General features: G+C 49.7%; 1 protein-coding gene and 1 long non-coding RNA gene across 2 annotated transcripts in view; one reads left to right on the top strand and one right to left on the bottom strand.

The window, feature by feature from the left end:
* Positions 1-19,464, bottom strand: part of PLB1 (phospholipase B1) — a 119,918-nt gene that overhangs the window by 30,691 nt on the left and 69,763 nt on the right. The window contains exons 29-38 of the mRNA XM_032301369.1: positions 17,615-17,658; positions 16,924-17,032; positions 14,836-14,887; positions 14,379-14,459; positions 13,732-13,797; positions 13,138-13,238; positions 11,724-11,805; positions 11,010-11,114; positions 9,850-9,945; positions 9,272-9,343 (exon numbers count right to left, since the gene is read on the bottom strand). Of these exons, the coding sequence (XP_032157260.1) occupies positions 9,272-9,343; positions 9,850-9,945; positions 11,010-11,114; positions 11,724-11,805; positions 13,138-13,238; positions 13,732-13,797; positions 14,379-14,459; positions 14,836-14,887; positions 16,924-17,032; positions 17,615-17,658 (808 nt within the window). The remainder of the gene's footprint in view (positions 1-9,271; positions 9,344-9,849; positions 9,946-11,009; positions 11,115-11,723; positions 11,806-13,137; positions 13,239-13,731; positions 13,798-14,378; positions 14,460-14,835; positions 14,888-16,923; positions 17,033-17,614; positions 17,659-19,464) is intronic.
* LOC116566809 lies at positions 4,121-18,850 on the top strand. Its single transcript, XR_004276016.1, has 3 exons — positions 4,121-4,547; positions 14,863-15,047; positions 18,349-18,850. It is a non-coding gene; the product is annotated as an uncharacterized LOC116566809 (long non-coding RNA).

Below are 19,464 nucleotides of genomic sequence, written 5' to 3'. Positions count from 1 at the left end.
GAAAATATAAAAAGGACAGTGAAGCAAGATCGAGTTGATGACTGAGATCAGGAAATAGCATCTGGGCCCAGGGCTGTGAACACTCTCACAAAATGTGCTCAGTGGAGTAGCAAGCCCATGCTCTGAAAATTTGGCAATAAAATGGGAATAAGAAAAAAAACCAGGCTGGGCACAGTGGCTCATGCCTGTATTCCCAGTGTTATGAGAGGCTAGGGTAGGAGGATTGCTGGGGGCCAAGAGTTTAAGATCAGCCTGGGAAACAGAGCGAGACCCCATTTCTGTATTTTTTTTTTTTTTTTTTTTTGAGACAGAGTCTTGCTCTGTCACCCAGGCTGGAGTGCAGTGGTATGATCTTGGCTCACTGCAACCTCCACCTCCCCGGTTCAAGCAATTCCCTGCCTCAGCCTCCCGAGTAGCTGGGATTACAGGTGCCTGCTAACCACGCCCAGCTAATTTTTTGTATTTTTAGTAGAGACGGGGTTTCACCATGTTGGCCAGGCTGGTCTTGAACTCCTGACCTCGTGATCAACCTGCCTTGGCCTCCCAAAGTGCTGGGATTACAGGGGTGAGCCACTCACTGACCCTTTTTTTTTTTTTTTTAAGGAGTAAGCAATTTCATTTATTTTCAAAGTCTGATACTATCAGTTGGTATGCTACCAAACACACTAATTTCTGTGAAGCAAGCTGACTTAACCATCTATCTATACTAGCTCATCTGCCTGAGATGCTAAGAATAATGAACATTTACTGGAACATACTATATGTCAGACACCTCTAGGCTTTTTTTTTTTCGAGACAGAATCTTGCTCTGTCATCCAGGCTGGAGTGCAGTGGCTCCATCTCCGCTCACTGCAACCTCCACCTCCCTGGTTCAAGAAATTCCCCTGCCTCAGCCTCTTGAGTAGCTGGAATTACAAGCACACACTACCAGGCCTGGCTAATTTTTTTTGTATTTTTAGTAGAGACAGGGTTTCATCCTGTTGGCCAGACTGATCTTGAACTCCTGACCTCGGGCAATCTGCCCGCCTCAGCCTCCCAAACTGCTGGGATTACAGGTGTGAGCCACCACGCCCAGCTGGTTCTTTATAATAATTTCGTCTTCATTCAGCCTTCTCAAAATATCCATGGGACAGATACTATTATTATCCACATTTCATAATTGAGAACACAGATGAGGCTCAAAGAAGTGAAGTTGCTCTAAGATAAAAAGATTATTTCCTTCAAACATTGATCAAGAATATTTGTTATTTAGAAATCATGTCATTTCGGCCGGGCGTGGTGGCTCACGCCTGTAATCCCAGCACTTTGGGAGGCCGAGGCGGGTGGATCACGAGGTCAAGAGATCGAGACCATCCTGGTCAACATGGTGAAACCCCGTCTCTACTAAAAATACAAAAAATTAGCTGGGCATGGTGGCGCGTGCCTGTAATCCCAGCTACTCAGGAGGCTGGGGCAGGAAAATTGCCTGAACCCAGGAGGTGGAGGTTGCGGTGAGCCGAGATCGCGCCATTGCACTCCAGCCTGGGTAACAAGAGCGAGACTCCGTCTCAAAAAAAAAAAAAAAAAATCATGTCATTTCAGAAATTGAATTTATAAAAATAAGAATGTTTTATTTTTGCCTTATCTTGTAGCAAACAGAAAACTATCATCACTTTGAAAGCCAACATTGTTCTTTCTCCTTGGATCACAAGCTCACGTATAGTCAAGCAAGTGCCCCCAAGAAAAACCCCAGAATTGAAAACAGGTGTATTCCCTTCAGAAAAATCAAAGCTAGAATGTTTAGCTATTAAAGTGCTTCCCCCCAGACTGAGACCAAGTGACTTTGCTACAGTGGTTCAAGAGTAGCTGACTCCTTCCTCACCCATCATAGAATGCCTATTGCTAAGTAGCAAGCCAGGGCCTTAGACTGGAGCCCTCAAAATGTTTGGCTCTTGCTGATAGCTGTCAGTTCTTGCTGTTAATATTTCTCTGGGCTGTGCATAGTGGGTCATGCCTGTAATCCAGCACTTAGGGAGGCTAAGGCAGGCGGAGCACCTGAGGTTGGGAGTTCGAGACCAGGCTGACCAACATAGAGAAACTCTGTCTCTACTAAAAATACAAAATTGGTCAGGTGTGGTGGCGCATGCCTGTAATTCCAGCTGCTCGGGAGGCTAAGGCAAGAGAATCACTTGAACCTGGGAGGCGGAGGTTGCAGTGAGCCAAGATTGCGCCATTGGACTCCGGCCTCGGCAACAAGAGTGAAACTCCATCTCTAAATAAATAAATAAATAATAGCCTTGTCATTGGGCACACAACGGACACGGCTCATGCAGCAAATCGGCTGCAGTGAATAGCGTACACCTGGCTGCGGCCCTCTTTGGCACTACCGTTGTTTCTTCTTTTGTCATCTTGGAGGTGCAGGCCCAAGAAAGATGAAGGAGAAATCTTAATTTGAGGGTGACTAAATGAGTGCGTCAAGACCACTTACCCCCAATCCACATTCTGCAAGACAGTTTAAGAAAAAGGCCAAGTCGCTGTCTACCTCAAGGTTCTGGGCTCCACAGTACTCAGCACAGCTGTCCCTATGCGTAAACACTTCCCACTGATGCGCGTCTTCCCTGTCTCCCAAGTTAGGCACCATGATGCCAAGGTGCTCTGTCATCAACACTCCCATTCCTTAAGAATTTCAGGCCAGGTGTAGTGGCTCACACCTGTAATCTCACCAGTCTGGGAGGCCAAGGCAGGAGAATCACTTGAGCCCAGGAATTTACGACCAGTCTGGGCAGCATAGTGAAACCCTGTCTCTATAAAAAGTTTTAAAAATTAGCTGAGAGTGGTGGTGATGAGGTGAGAGTGCACACCTGTGGCCCCAGCAATTTGGGAGGCTGAGGCAGAGGGGTCAAGGCTGCCGTGAGCCATGACTGTACCACTGCACTCCTCTAGCCTGGGCAACAGAGTTAAGACCTTATCTCCATTAAAAAAAGAAAAAAAAGGCATTTCAAACAATAACAGCAGTTTAATTCTTCCTTGGCATCTAGGTAAAACTGGGCAAAACCCCATCTCTGCAACAAATTAAAAAAAAATTAGCTCGACATGGTGGCATGTGGCATGTACTATTAGCTAGGTAGCAGTCCCAGCTACTTAAGAGGTTCATGTACTATTAGCTAGGTAGCAGTCCTAGCTACTCAAGAGGCTGAGGCAGAAGGATTGCTTGAATCCAGGAGTTTGTGGTTACAGTGAGCTATAATTGTACCAGTGCACTCCAGCCTGAGCAACAGAGTGAGACTCTGATTCAATAAAAAACAATTAGGCTGGGCGCCCTGGCTCATACCTGTAACCCTAGCTCTTTGGGAGGCCAAGGCGGGTTGATCACACGAGGCCAGGAGTTTGAGACCAGCCTAGACAACCTGGTGAAACTCTATCTCTACTAAAAATACAGAAAAATTAGCCAGGTGTAGGGGTGCATGCCTGTAATCCCAGCTACTTGGGAGGCTGAGGCACGAGAATTGCTTGAACCTGGGAGGCAGGGCTTGCAGTGAGCTGAGATCTTGCCAGCGCACTTCAGAGATCGTGGCAGAGCAAGACTCCGTTTCAGAAAAAAGAAAGGGAAAACCAGAATGTTGGAAGAGTGATCTTGTCTCATCCCTGACCATGTGCACACAACTATGTTCTTGCCTGGCATAGTAGATAACTGACTTTGCAACCCCCAAATGCCCCACTTTATAGCTGAGTAGCGGCTGAGGCCCAGAGTGAGGAAAGGCCTGGTTCCAGGTTAGGGAGCAAGCAGTGAGTGCAGAGCTGGGCCCAGAGCTGCCTGGACAGGCCTCTTGCCTGGTTCCACTCCTCGCACTGGAGGTCAGGCCAACAAAGACCCTGTCGGTCAGACGTGGGAAAGGAAGAGAGGCACACAGCAGCGACTGGATGGACAGAGTCCACCCACACAAAAAGCTCTCAGCCCCCAGCTCAAATCCGGCAAGTCTCTCCTTTCCTCTGGTCTCAGCATTCCTGTCTGAAACATGGGCTTGTAACTGACATCCTTTTAGGGAGAGGTGCTCGGGGCCAAGGGGGAGAAGTGAGCCCTCGACTGGCTACGACCCTGTGAGACGGAAGAGGGCTTATGGTTGCAGGGCCGTGTAGCTACTTGGGCTTGTCTCGAGTTCATAGTAAGCATTCCCTGAACAGTCACCAACAGAGGAAGGCGATCTGGGAGCATTCTATAAATAACTGACCCATGCTGGTTGAGCAGCTCAAGCGTTAGAGAGCATTTCTAGGTGCCAGGATGAGGGGAGGAGAGAAAGACTCACAACCGGCTCAGGTTGGGAGACAGACTTGAGAGGCTGAGGCAGTGACGCATCAGAAAACGGCGTGGCCACTAAGTGCAGCACCTGCTGAGGAACTGCAGCAAGAAATGGAGATGGAGGGTCCCCAGAGACGAGACTCAGTGGCATTCTCCCCGCACTTGAAAGGAGCCCAGACTGGGCTTAGGGTCCAGGGCCTGGAGCCGGTCCTACCGTGACCAGCGTGGGAGGCACTCAGGAAAAGACAAACCTGACCTTTTTGGAAGTGCTGTGAGTGCAACTGGAGAATGTATTTCATTGAATCGATTTGATCATAAGCTCTAGAGATTGGGGAAAGGGAGACAGCTAAAGGGCCAGAGGTCAAGGAGACCTCGGAATGTGGTACAGACCGAGACCAGGGCAGGTACAATCACAGCCCAGGGTGGTGGTAGACAGGCAGCCGTGGGGGCCCCAGGGCTTGTTTCGTTGTTGTTTTTTTAAATTCCTTCTTTTTCCCCCTCAACTCCTATGCTCTTGTCTAATGGGCTTTTACTGCGTTTTATTGGTCTTGTTTTTATTGTTGGGTTTTATTGGGCTTGCTTGTTTTTAGCTGGGTTTATTGACCATTGACCACTTGGTGCATGCATTCAGAGTGCTTTAAAGCCTGGAGTCAAGCTTGAAGGCTGGGTTTGGAGCTCTCGTAGAAGGGAGGGCCGACTGAATGGTAGCATGAGGAACCGGTCTAGTAGTTCCAGCCATGCAAAGATGGTGTGGGCTGCCGGGGGCGGTGGGGGGAGTGGGTGGCAGGGGAGGCAAAGCCCAGACAGCTGCCTGATGTGAGTCAGCAACGTGAGTCAGTGGCCATGGGACAGGGCCATTAACATCCTGGCTGCATTACTAGGTGTAACATTCCATGGGGAAGGAGGGGTGATTTTCTTCTCTTCTGTCTGGTTGGATCAAACCAGATGTACAGTCACCACCTTGCAGGGGGCCACAGTCCAAGGAGAAATACACATGTGAGGCAGGTGTTGGCAGCTGTGTGTGCAATGAGTGGTTGGAACTGAGATGACTCTCAGCTGGGTGGTGGCAGTCAGAGGCAGGAGGATATAATGGTGTTTCATGGGATGTCCTATGAGCTTTCCTATCCTATTCCATTCAAAAAGTGCTAGTTCTGGCTGGGCGCGGTGGTTTACACCTGTGATCCCAGCACTTTGGGAGGCCAACGTGGGAAGATTGCTTGAGCTCAGGAGTTTGAGACCAGCCTGGGCAGTAGAGTGAGACTCCATCACTATTAAAAAAACAGTGCTGGTTCTTTACCTATACTGATTTCAGGTGGTTTGAAAGCTCACCTTAAGAAAGTGTGAACATTTGGGGATGGAGAACATTAGGACAAATACCTAATACATGCAAGGCTTAAAATCTAGATGATGGGTCAGTAGGTGCAGCAAACCCACAGCACATGAATACCTATGTAACAAACCTGCGCATTCTGTACATGTATCCAGGAACTTAAAAAAAAAAAAAGTCAACATTTAATCAGAGGTCATAGGGATGCCCTGGGAAGGATGTGGCAGAATTCCATTATTTTATGAGAGATTGCATCCACAGATGATTAAGGCCCTCCCCACTGAGAACCTAACGTTATGTAAGTCTATTGTTTCACGGTGGGGAGGTGGGACTAGTTTGCCTTTAATGCACAAAGTGATGAGGATCTGAGCCCCTGCAGAAGCAGTGGGAATGGGAAGGTAGGAAGAATCCTATTAGATTCTGGAGTACTAGGAAGAATCCTATTAGATAGGGTCCCTGACATTTCATGCCTGCCGAGCTTGAAAACCCCAATAACAGTGACAGAAATAGAGAACTCCTAGGGAGCAGAGAGTTTGGGAAGACAAAGAATTGTTCCTATCTAGACATTCCTTGCTCAGAAAATTATTTTTTGAGTGAATATTAAGCTTGAGATGGTGGTGGGGTCATGGCAGGATTAGATTTAGAAGTTCTGAGCATCAAAAAGATAGCAATGCCCCTTATATGTAATTCAGTTTAGAAATACTGCTAAACCACAAATGATGTTTAAGGAAATTTAACAAACTCCTGCTTTCTCTCATGAGAAAAGATTGGGTGTGATACATGAACTTATTTCAGCCCCACTCCTGCTTGATCATACATTAATCTGCCTTTTGGGTAACCTTGTACCCTATAGAGCATCCAAGGGGAAACGTATTTTAAAGGTTGGAAATATAGGATTGGAGTTTGGGAAAGAAGAAATGGAGACACAGCCTGAGAGACTGAGGAATCTGGCACACAGACATTTCATGGGAAATCCTGGAAATGGAGAAGTCTCAGAGTGAGAGGATGTGGAGACGGAGAAAAGAAAACAGGCCAGGCACAGTGGCCCACACCTGTAATCCCAGCACTCTGGAAGGCCGAGGCTGGTGGATCCCTTGAGTCCAGAGTTCAAAACCAGCCTGGGCAACATGGCAAGACACCACATCTACACTAAAACAACAACAACAACCCCAAAATTAGTTGGGTATGGTGATACACGCCTGTAGTCCCAGCTACTCGGGAGGCTGAAGTGGGAGGATGGCTTGAGCCTAGGGCTTCAAGGCTGCAGTGAGCTATGATTGCACCACTGCACTTCCAGCCTGGGAGAGCAAGATCCTGTTTCAAAAAGAGAGTTAAAAAGGAAAGAAAATAGAGCGGAGACATGAAAATTGAAGAATGTTTCCATTTTCAAGACTGAGAAAAGGGAGGAGGAGGGCCATTAAAGGCAGCGACCAGAAAAACAGAAAAATCAAGGTGATTTAGTGTCCACAAACCCAGGAAGGAGGGGACTTCAAGGGGGAGGTGGTGACCTTTGACAAGTACTTCAGAGAAGCCAAGAGGAATGAAAGCTGCAAAAAGGACCAGGCGTTCAGCCAGCTGCCCTGGGGTTAGGAAAGGAGTGGGCAGAGAGCCCATGAAGGCAGGAAGGGTATAGGCTCAGTCCACAGAATGGCTGTGAAAGAATTTGTCCAACTGGAAAGTACCACAGAAATCCATGGAGTGCTGTGAAGTCGCCCTACCTGGCACGCAGAATGTCTGAGCAGTTAGACTGGGGATGGGAGAAGGGAGGAGGCCGGGAAAGCTCATGCTCACAAGCATCTCGGCCTCCTGCCTCCCGCTCCCCACTGCGTTCTGCCTGTCGCCTGTTGCGTCTATGTTTAGACACATCTAGGACAAAAATATGTGCTGCCTGGCCCCTGTCAGCTCACACTGAGATGCTGGTGGACTTTTATTATCGCTCCAAGGCACATGGGAGGGAGCAGATGGGACCCGGGGAACGCAGAATGCTCAGAATGCAGTGAAGTTGGGCTGGCCAACAGATGGACCCTTTCAGAATGGGCTCCAAGGTTGCTTAGCAACAGCCTCACCCAGGCTGGGCTTCTACTGGTTCCACGAGGCTGGATCTGCTCACCTCTGCACATCCGTGCAGTGGCTCAATCGGGCTCTGTCTAAAAAGGGAGGCGCTGAGCCCACTGTGGCTTAAGATGCTGCTGGGTGGAGCAGCATCCTTTTCGGGGCTCTCTGCCTGATCTGGGGCAGAGCCCGGAAGAGGTTGGCTTGAAGCCCATGGTGACAGGCCTCTCCCTGACCCAGCGCCTAGGCTCCAACTCAGTGCTCAATACATGTTCGTTGAAAGAAATTGCAAATGATGGCTGCTTTTGTTATGTAATGGAAGGGGAATGGACCGTTTGGAAAGGGTCTCCCATGACTGATGTTCAGTATGGCTATATGAGCGGTTAAAATACTGAAATACCTACAGTATGGTTTATTGTGGGTATTTCTGAGTCCCCAAATGCTCCCACTATCCAAGTTCCCTGACTTCTCCCCTCTAACCCCCTGGACATCCTTAGGAAAGCAGGTAAAGAGTTTACACCTGGCACAGTAGGGGCCGCTAGGGTTTTGCGGCAGCCCTTTGCCCAGCATCTGACCGTCTATACTGGAGGCATCCGTGTTGTACTGGTTGTTGCAGAATCTGACAATCTCCTTAGCTCTGAGCACAAGACCCAGCAACTGAGCCCTGTGCTACGACCATCTCCACTTCTCATCCCTTCTGCCTGCCAGTCTTGTTCTCCTGATGGGGCTGATGGCACAGACTGAGCCTGAGCCCAAGACTGGGGTAGGGCAGGCAGCAGACAGGGAGCATGGATGCGAACAGGGGTGCCTGCTCTCTCAGAATTCCCAGCAGACATGTAGGGGGCTGCAGGTCCAGTCCCCAGCAGGGAGGGTGGGAGAGTGTGGTGTGACCAACCTCGGAGGGAAACGCGGCCTCCCAGATTGGGTCGGGCCTTCTGCTTTTACTGCTGCTGAAGGCTCTCTGGCCTTGGCCTTATTTGGTTAAAAAGCCATAAGACAGGGCCTAGAAACAGGGGCTGAAGACAATGTGGCCGAGAACTTGCCCCACCCCAGGCCTGAAGTCAAGCTTAACAACCACTCACAGATTCCTCCTTAAAAGGAGTCTGGAGCTGCCGGGTCCTCACAGGCCCGTCCTCGTCCCTCCTCCATCCAGCTCTGGGCTCTGCCCTTTGCTGCTGTCCTCTGTGATGCTCTCCTTGTGGAATCTTCCCCATCCAGGCTCTCCTGTTTCCAACCACAGCTCCTGAGCCTGCCTGCTCCTGCCTGGGCCCTCTAACCTGCAGTCAGGCTTTTTCATCTGCCCCAGACACCACAGCTAAAAGAAGCCTCCCTGCCATTTTCCTGGCATCCCCATTGCCTCTTTCAAGAGCCCACTTTTCTCACGGGATCCTCTCCCAGGCCTCCTCTCCCTGCCTCTCCCATTCCCCAAGGCGGCCGCACTTTCGTCTCCCCTCTCCTGTCCATTCTCATGGACTCCCCTATATCCTCCAAATCTCCCAGGCCTCAGTAAAGGGGCAAGATGGGTACTGAGGAAGCCATGGTGGAGGATGAAGTGGGTAGGGTGAGCTGTGTGCCCTGGTTTGTGGAGGGGAGCCAGGCAGGTCCTCCCCTCTTACCTGAGTGGGGCAGGTGATGGGGATCTCCGCTCTCAGGTCCAGGGTCTCTGTTTTGCTTCCAAGTGGTTCAAGCTGATCAGGGAAGAAAAGAGAAACACGGGTGTAGTAATTTGTTTCTGTGGAAGTGAACATTCCCTGGCAGCATCCTGCGGTGGGGAAAACTCAGAACTTGCTTTCAGGGGGCTTGGCTCTCGCTTCTGGCTCTGCCCGTTGCCAGCCGTGGGGTTTTGGGCCAGTTGCTTAGCTTCTCTGGGAGTAGCTTCCTTGGAAACTCATAATGCTTTTCTAGCAGGGATGTGGAAAGGCTTAAATGAGATAACATGGCTTAACCTGCCTAACACGATGGCTGGCACACAGGGAGAGTTGAATGAATGTGGGGTTTTTGCCTTGCCTTTCTGTATAGAGGTCCTTCATCAGAGTTTAAAGCTCTGAGGAGAGGGTGCAGTTGAACTTCACATTCCCAACTGCACCGATGTCTACACATGTGCCAGCCTCACTTGCAGGCTCCATTCTATAGGGGCTGGTGCTCTGCCCTAGACTAGAACCCCAGGAAACAAGGACATCCCATTTATTTTTACCATATTGACCCAAAGGGCTCTGGAGAGCTGGGAGTGGAATTTCTGACTTGGGTGGATGCAGTCTGGGGCAAAGAAGGACGTGTCCGGGAGCCCATCCTGAAAGATACCAAGATACCCCCTCAAGATCCTGTGGATTCAGAGGGAGCTGCTGCCAGCAGGCCTGGCCCCTGCACTGCCCACTCAACGCCTTCTTCCCCTGGGAGTGCTCCAGGTCACTGGCCCCTACAGCGCCCACTCACCTTAAGAGAGAGGTCAGAGCAATCCCACAAAGGATAGTTTTGGGTGACCCCAACCCCCAACCTTCCTTTTTGACCCTACAATTGCCCCTTACTTGATTAGAAAAGTGTCATATTTATTTTTAGTCACATTCATATAATGCCCGAGGCCATGCTGTGGATGAAGGAGTAGGATCCTGGTTCCAGGGAGAGTCTTGGCCGGCCAGCTGGGAAAAGCTAATTCCCAGCTTTTGGTCTGCTGGTCCTGGTGGTCTTGGTGGGGAGAAGGGAACAAAGCCTTGGGGAAGGCCTATTTAGCTGGGTGCCCTGACTCCAGCCTCTTCATCTGGAGGTGCTGGGGGTGCATAGAGCTGCTCTCCTTCCAGTTTCCCTCCTGTTAGGCGAGGCTCTTGGGATGGCGGCCCAGGGAAACAGACCTCAGTCCTCACCTGGCCCAGTCACAGATCTCTTCTGCCCCGGGTGGAAACAGAGAATCCCCAGAACGCTCCCTTAGAACTGCAGAGTTGCACACAAGAGAGACCACGTGCATGGCAGCAGGCTAATCATCTGCAGCTGACCGTGTTCCTGTCGGCCTCCCTGCCCCTCATTTCCTAAGTATCTTAGGAAGGACGCTTCATGTCTCTGCACCTCTGTTCCATGCGGACGATCACACTCATCTCCAAAGGCAGAGGTGGCAATTTTATCTGTGGGAAGCACAGTGCCTGGCACTAGCAGGTGCTCAGCACAGTGGAGGCTGTTACGGGAGTCACAGGAGGCTTGCACATAAGGATGCCGCTTAGGCGTTCAGGGAGCCTGAACCTGCCGGCACGGCCTCTGGAGACCTGTGTCTTTCCCATTTTCTACACATGCTCATGGAAGCACCTGGCATTTCTGCCTTGAATTTCCTCCTCTAAAAGAGTGCCATGGTGAGGGCAGGGGACATACCGCCACGATGGGAAGCTGGATGTTGCGGAAGAAGGGCTGCAGCACCACGGAGAAGTCCTCCCGCGTGTCATAGCGGCCTGACTCCACCAGCTCACGCATGCTGCTCTGGGGACACACACACAGGCTCTTCAGCACAGGCTCTGGGTGGGCCCAGTGCCCAGTGAGGCCAGAGCAGGGGTGGCGGGCAGCCCATCTCCCTGGATGGAGAGGCTGACTCAGCCCGTCCCTTGAGAACACAAACGCACCTGATGGCAAGTCCCTTTCCAGAGAATTTGGAAACGGGTTGGGTCACCTTTTTGTTTTGGTTGTAAGTGGACTGCTATCTCTGAAGGGCTAGGCAGGAAGTCCCAAACGGGATAAAAACCTGGGAAGAACCTCCAGAGGCTTGGGACCTGCCTTTGAAGTGAGATCGTGGGAAAGGGAAAGGTGGTCTCATGGGGCATCCAGGGCTACAGCCAGGAGTTGGGGGAAGCCCTCAAGGGTAGCTGGGCCATGAGGGCTTTTCCACCTGGATCCTACTGTAATGATTCCAACCAGGGCGCCTGAGACACCACAGTCACACGAGACAGAGAAAGGGACCCAGGACGCTCCCTGTGTTCCTGCAAGCCCTGACCAGCTCTTCCTTCCCTGTGTGCCTCTCTGCTGGGGGTCTGGGGTGTGTGTCAGAGTGAGCGTGGGAGAGAGGACACAGGATGGTGCCCTTCTCTGTCTTACCTGGTAGGCTTGGGTGAAGGCCTCCAGCCTGGTCAGCTCTTGGGAGTTCTCACGCAGGGTCAGAACACAGTTACACAAAATGCTGCACAAAGAGGGGAAGGCAGGAGGCCCCAGAGCCCAGGCTTCCATCAAGGCCTGGTTCTGATTGCCCAGGTGCAGGGGAGGGGTGGAGAGGCTCCCTCCCGCCATTGTTTAGGAGGACTCAAGCCTTGAGGCTCTGGTGCACGTGCTCAGGGGCAGGCTTCACGCCTGACATGCGCACTGGAGAAGGCCCAGGGGAGGGCGCCTGTGTGGGAATGAGCACCCTCTCGTAAGAGCAGAGCACAAGCGTCGGGCTGCAGGTGCTGGGGCTGCAACCGATGATTCAGCTAAGCAAATGAATTTGGGTGAAAATTTAGTGTTTAATTGAAAAGAAAATGCATCCTCTGGTATTGGAGCTTGTATTTTGGGGCCTCTGATGCTCACACCCTCAGACCTCTCCTTCATTCACATGAGTGCCCTACTGTGTCCCCTTTGGTTTTATTATGAATTATTTCACACCCATAAAATGTACTTAATGTTAAAAGAGATACTGCCTTTTTTTTTTTTTTTGAGACAGAGTTTCACTCTGCTGCCCCGGCTGGAGTGCAATGGTGCGGTCTTGGCTCACTGCAACCTCCGCCTTCCAGGTTCAAGCGATTCTCCTGCCTCAGCCTCCCCTAGGATTACAGGCATGTGCCACCACGCCTAGCTAATTTTTGTATTTTTAGTAGAGACGAGGTTTCACCATGTTGGCCAGGCTGGTCTTGAACTCCTGACCTCAGGTGATCTGCCCACCTTGGCCTCCCGAAATGCTGGGATTACAGGCGTGAGCCACCACGCCCAGCTTAAAAGAGAGATTTCTAAAGCACTTGGAACAATGCCTGGCACGCAGGAAGTTCTGTAAGATTTGCTAAGTAAACAGATGCGTAAGATACAAAGAATGATAAAACACACACCCAACCATTCCCCTAATTTAAAGTTCCCTGTGTCCATTCTAATTCTCTTCTTCCCCTAAAGGTAACTGAGTTGTCCATACCTTTTCTTTGCTTTCTGTTATAGTTTGACCACATAGGTCTACGTCCCTAACCACCACTGCCCATGTTCACAGCCTGGGCTAGCCTGTCTCTCCAACATCAGCCTCTGTCCCAACTTTGATCTCTTCCCCGTGACTCCCTGGTATCATAGACGTTCCTGCTGGGCACCTGAGGTGGGGTAACAGGGGAGTCATGGCTCCAGCCTCCCAGAAGGGGATTGTTCTGGTACATGTCCTCCTTTGCAGACTTGGATACATGGACAGAGAAATTCACAAAGACCCTGAGGCATCACTGCTGCACATGGGCCAGACCAGGAGGTGAGGGCGTCTCCAGCCTGGGGACAGCCAGGACCTGCCTACCTGGCCTGTTGCACTGGGCACTTGTCTGGGTTTTTCAGGAACACCTGCCGCATGACACTGGGGTTCAGGAAGTCCACGAGGTTGACTAGGGCTCTGGGCACCTAAGAGAAACGCTGCGGATGAGAGGGGGGCTCTGGGGGCTTCTTCCTGGGGCTGTTTCAGCGCCCTGAGGAATGGGGTCCTTTAGCAATCCAGCTTGGTCTTTCTGGAGTTGAGTTCTGGGGAGGAGTCTATACAGGGCTACCTCATAGGGCCTTACAGGCCATACATCACACAACTCCACCGGTGCCACCCAAAGGGGCTGCAGCAGCAATGATACCTCCTGGAGTGGGCTAAGAGATCATCCCTGTTCGACCATCATGTAGTGAGCCCAGATACATTAGCCTTCCCTTCTTCAGACCTGAGACCCTCTGGGCTGATTCCACATGAAATAAGGTTTCCTTGGGGTTAGACCCCAACCTCTGAAAAGGGAAGGAGCCCCTGCCCCTGGCGGTCTTCTTGAGAGGAGGGGATTCTTCTCCCATTCTCTCCCCGCTCCACCTTCACCCTCACCCTGCTTGAGCTGTCACCAGCTTGTGGGAGCCCCCCACCCACCTCTCTATGCAGGATGTCCAAAGCATTGCGGAGATGGTCAACAAAGTTGGCTGCAGAATACAGGTTCTAGAAAGAGGTAGGAAGGAGAGAGAGGAGGAGTTGGTTAGGGTGTGAGGACAGTGGGACAGTTCTAAACTTCCCTCTGGCTCCAGCCCTAAGGACGTGTTCCCCTCTGGCCTCCAGCTGTGGCCAGCTCACCATTTCAAAATCTGAGTGGAACAATTGACTACTTGCTTTTGTCAAAGATGGGCCAGTGGGAAGACTGGAACCTTCAGCCAGAGCTTTGGTTCAGGAGCAGAAAGTAGACTCCTCCTTCCAGCTGCTTAGGGTCTACAGTTTCCTCTTTCTGAATTCTTGGGAGTTATGAGAGAGAGGAGTAGAAATACCATACATTTGCCACCTGCTACCTCACCACCTGGGACATGGTTGGTGCCAAGAACCTGGAGGGTGGTGGGGTAAGAAGTGTGTGTGTGTGTGTGTGTGAGAGAGAGAGATAGAGAGAGAGAGGGAGGATGTGTATATGTGCTGACATAGGTGTAGTTGGATAATCCTAGGATTGGTTTTAGGAACTGTTCTCAAAGAAGATCTCCAACACGCACTGGGCAAGGTTAGGGATAGCAAGTCAGCCTGGACCCGGCCCCTGTTACCGAATCTGTGCAGTAGTCACATAAATCACTGCCTCCAATCAGCACTGTGATGACCTTCCAGTCTTCATGGAAATTTACTCTCTATATGGAGGGAGGAAAAGGCTTGATAATTTCCAACAAGGAAATGGAAATATCCCCGCCCTAGGAAACCCATTCAACCCTCTAAAACATCCTTGCCCACTTGAAATAATGCAATCAGCATCTCTGAACTGAAGGGATTTCAGAGGATTATTTCTAGACCACAGAATCTTAGCAACAGGAGGGATATGCGGTGTCACTGTACCCAGCAACACGCCTCTCCCCATTGACACAATCTCCTCCATAGGACCTCTGTCGGGGGCTGTCCCACCACTGCTTGAATGCCTCTAAGAACATGGGGCTCACTGCTTTTCATGGCAGACAAACTCCATTTGGGTTAGAAAATTCATGTTTAGGAATAACCATAAATCTGACTCACAGGGTCTTCTTTCATCTTCTGCATCAGAGCTTGGACTTGGCTCATAAGATCCCTGAGAAAGAGAGAAAACCCATCTGTCTGTTGAGGAAGAGTGACCACAGTTTTCCTCCTAGAGGGCCCGAACTAGAAGCTTCGACAGTATCGTCCTCACTGCATGAGCTGGTGGAGATCCTGAGGCTCAGAGACCAGGAGCTACTTGCCTCTTCTGGAAAGTTCTTACAACAGATAACCATTTGAGAAGCCAATGATGTGTCTGTCCTGCAGCTGCAGTCAAAGGTATTGCCAATTATATTTATTGCTCATGATCTCCTTTCTGAGACTCCACATGCAAAAGGGCTTTTAGGATTCCATGCTAAGAAAGCATTCATCTCTTCTGGAAGATTAGTTTAGATCCTAAAATTGGACCCATCAAACTTTTAGCATGCTTCCTCTTTTCACTCTGGCTGCTAGGAAGCTGAGTTTGATGCTCCAACATAATAACCGTAAAAATGTTCATATTCACACGGTTGCTTCCTCTTTGTTTCCTCCAATAGCTGGGGTTTTTCTCTCTTACCTGTATGTTATTTTTTCTTTTGTAAACTTATCTAAATGCTTCTTTCAGAAAGAGGTGGGGAGTCACATGTGCTCTCCACGTGCCTGGGTTATAATTTACTGAAGATGACAAGCCTGGTGGCTCACACTTGTAATCCCAGCACTTTAGGAAGCTGAGGTGGGTGGATTGCTTGAGTCCAGGAGGTTGAGACCACCCTGGCAACATGGTAAAACCCATCTCTACAAAAAATACAAAAAAAACTTAGGCAGATATGGTGGTATATGCCTGTAGTCCCAGCTACTAGGGAGGCTAAGGTGGGAGGATTGCTTGAGCCTGGGAGGTAAAGGTTACAGTGAACTGAGATCATGCCATGGCACTCCAGCCTAGGTGACAGAGTGAAACCCCAAGTTAAAATAAAAACTGGCCGGGTGCAGTGGCTCACACCTGTAATCCGTGTACTTTCGGAGGCTGGGTGGATCACTTGAGGTCAAGAGTTTGAGACCTGCCTGGCCAACATGCTGAAACCCTGTCTCTATTAAAAATACAAAAATTAGCTGGACGTGACGGTAGGGGCCTGTAATCCCAGCTACTTGGGAGGCTGAGGCAGAAGAATCACTTGAACCCGGGAGGCAGAGTTTACAGTGAGCAGAGATTGTGCCACCGCATTCCAGCCTGGGTGATGGAATGAGACTCTGTCTCAAAAAAAAAAAAAATTATAATTTCTGGAAGGAATAGATTTCAGGCACCTGAGCGCCCCACTTCCACTTGTTCAGGGCCTTGTTACGGACCTGAGTGGGATGGCTCCACAGCAAGGTGACCTCCCAGGACATGGTAGTGGGACCATCTGTCCCCAGTTGTTTCTATTACCAAGAATCTTTCCAGGCTGAGTGAGTGGGTCTGGGGGCCACACCACTCAACCAGAAAGTATGGGCCTGAGCAAGAAGATGACATGTGACAGAGGCTCAGATGGCTGAGCCAGGAGCTCCACAGAACAAGAAGACCTAGGCTGCCGGGGCCTCCAGAGCCCCTTTGGAGACACCCCTGGGAGGCTGGGCAGCTGCTCTTCTTTGGCTACCTCTGGGCTTCTCTATTCCATTTCCTATTAGCTCCATAGTAGGGGTAGGGAGGGGACATGACTCATTGCTCCAGATACTTCTAGGGCAGAAGGCTTGCCCCATCCATTTGGTTGGCCCTCTCTGATCTTTCTGGGGAATTGCCACTTGTGAAGTTCGGAGGAGAGTGGATCTCTCTAGCACCGTGTGCCTTGGTGAGTTTTAAACACTGGATAAGGTTAGTAGATTTGTCCAATCATTAGAACATGCTGCACACGAAGGCAAGGCCAGGAGCTGCACCCGTGGGGTCATCATGTCTCTCCAAGGCCACAGGCTCTCTATCCTGTTATGACCTTCGTCACAGGGGCAGCAGGGAAGAGGGTGTCCTGAGCCTCACAAGTGTCCCCTTTGCACATAGAGGCCAGTGCTATGATCTTCAAGGGTACTGTGTGCATTCCACTCCCTACGCTGCAGGCTCCCTCCCTCCCTCCCCAAATGCCGTACTCAGCCTTTGCTCCGGGAACAGCTTGATTGAGGAACGCATTCGTGTCATTGGCGTCACCCGTGCCCATGGCGTAGCCTGTGAGGTTTCTGTTAAACTCCCGAAGAATATCTGGAAGAGGAGAGGGTGAACAGGAGACAGCTCAGAACAGAAAGCCAGGATAGCTTCTCTGGTCCCATGGGATCTAGGTTCCCAAAGTGGGCTGCATTATCATCCTCATGCTTCCTGGGGAGAGGCAGGGAGGCAGTGTGTGTCCCGGACATAAGCTGGGGCCTCCTTAAGTTGAAATGACCTAATGATCTGATGACTAGGTGGGCCAGGGTGGCAAGAGCGTCTCACTTAAAAAACACACATTTTTAAAGACAATTCACAGTGCATTGAAGGGTCACTACCTACTTTGTCTCAGCACCTGCTGGGCCCGTTGGGGAAACCTGAGGCTAAGAATATTGGGTAACTTGCCCTAGGTCACCTGACAGTATATCAGAGAGCCAGGGATTGAACCAGATCTTCAGGCTCTAAATCTGGTGTTTATTCTACCCACTTCGGCTGCTTGTTCATTGCCTCCTGCCTCCTACTTAAATGGTGAGCCATAAGGGAATGCCATTTGTGCCTTAGCTGGGAGGTACTCTCAGGAATCCGAGGGGCCAGATGGATGGAACGGTAGACAGATTCAAGCCCCTGGTGGCTACTTACTAGGTAAGGTGGTCACATTCTCCAGGGAGCCGTCCCCTCCTGAACTGTAGGGAGTGAGCAGGCCAGTGAATAAGAGGGAGAGAGAGACTGGCTGAATCAATGTAGAAACCTTACAGAAGAGCAGCCCCACCCTTCTCAGTGCCCATCAGCACCTTTGAGATGGGCCAGACCCAGCTTTTTGTGTTTGAGAGATTCCGAGAACATTTTGAATTCCCTAACATGTTGGTTCCCTACTGAACCCAGGATTTGAAGATGAGAGAGCTGCTTTACCAAGGCAGGAGGGAGAATGCTTAGCTGAGTATATACTATGTGGCCAGACATGCACTAGATTCTCTATGTCTGTTATTCCACATCTCCCAACAAGCCAATGATGTAGAGGTGACTATGTCCATTTTACCAAGTAAGAAACTGAGGTGCGCAGAGGTTACTTAACTTGCTAAAGGTCACTGAAACCCAGCTTGAGCCGGAAACCTTTGGAGAATAGGTAAGCTCTTCTCTGCTCAGTAGTCAGCTAAATTCCAATGGACGGTTCAGAAGGGTGGCCTCTCCTACTTTCCATGCCCCATGTAATTTTCATTTAATCTAACTTCCACACACTAAGTATTTTGTTTTCTTTCATGCATTTATTGAGTACGACACACAGGAGAAAAGATAGTATTTCTATTTCAACAAAATCTGATATTCATATATATAGTATTTACTGTTTTCTTCTGTGTCTCTTTTTTGAATCCTAGCATGTTATTCCAGTCCAATGGATTTTAAGAACATGGCCTTAGCTCCCAGCCCACCAGCAGAGACTTCTAAGGGACAGGCCATGGGTCCTCATTGTTCTTCATTCAAGGAATGCTTGGAATGAAGTGGACTGTTGCATGCCAGCATGATCAAGGGCTTAAGTCAGCAGCTCTGCAAGCAATCCGGGTGGTGGAGAGAAGGCAGATGCCGGAAATCTTGCCCTTCTCCTTCACTCAGTTCTCTCTCCCCACCTTCCCGTTAGATGTCTGAGCCTAACTTGCCCAGTGAATGGGCGCTTGTATGAGTGTCTGATTCTTTTCCAGCTCTGCATGAAGCTGCTGCTTTGTGATCCTTCTTCCTCTGGACTAAAGGCACCCAATCAGAATATTTTACATTGAAAAAGAAATTATAAGTCTATATACCTCTGCCAATCACTGTGTTCTAATTCTGCCTCCTTTTCTCCTTCAGTAAAGATATAAACATAGATATGCAAACACAAACACATCAAGTATTTCCTACTGTAATTTCTTGTTTAAAGATACCTTCATTTTAAAACAAGTATGGTAGCTGATCAAGACCAACAGGCTATGAAAATCTCTCCCTGACTTCATTTTAGAGTGAAAACTTCCAGGAGAAGAAAAGGATTATGACAGATACATACAAAAGTGCAAAAATATTCCAACTCTCATTCTGATCAGAACTATGTGGAACATGAAAGGAAACAGACCCATATCAAATAGCTAGTCCACCTTAAACCCTTCAGATGAATATGATTTATGTTACGCTATGAGCTCAATAGCTGGGCTCTGGTCATCTGTTGTCACCTAAAGTGTACAGAAAAATAGAGTAGATGCTCAATAACATTTGTTGAAGGAGTTTCAGTCATGTGAGAATAAACCCCTAGTTAATAAAACAAAGGCAGTTTTTGGTAAGTAAATTTTATTTTGGTCCTTTGAATGGTCCCAAACAAGAAAACTTATTTCAATGGAAGAAAAGGCAATGTTCTCAAGACCTCTGGCCCCGCCACATTGCTAAGCTGGCCAAAGCTGGAACGTTTCACTACAGAATCTCACGGGTCAAGGGGCCTTGGAAATATTCACAGCCAAGCCTCTTCTGCA

Source organism: Sapajus apella, unplaced genomic scaffold, assembly GCF_009761245.1.
Source record: "Sapajus apella isolate SASKATOON/1434 unplaced genomic scaffold, GSC_monkey_1.0 scaffold44, whole genome shotgun sequence".
Classification (NCBI taxonomy): Eukaryota; Metazoa; Chordata; class Mammalia; order Primates; family Cebidae; genus Sapajus; species Sapajus apella.
This window is presented reverse-complemented; position numbering and strand designations above follow the sequence as displayed.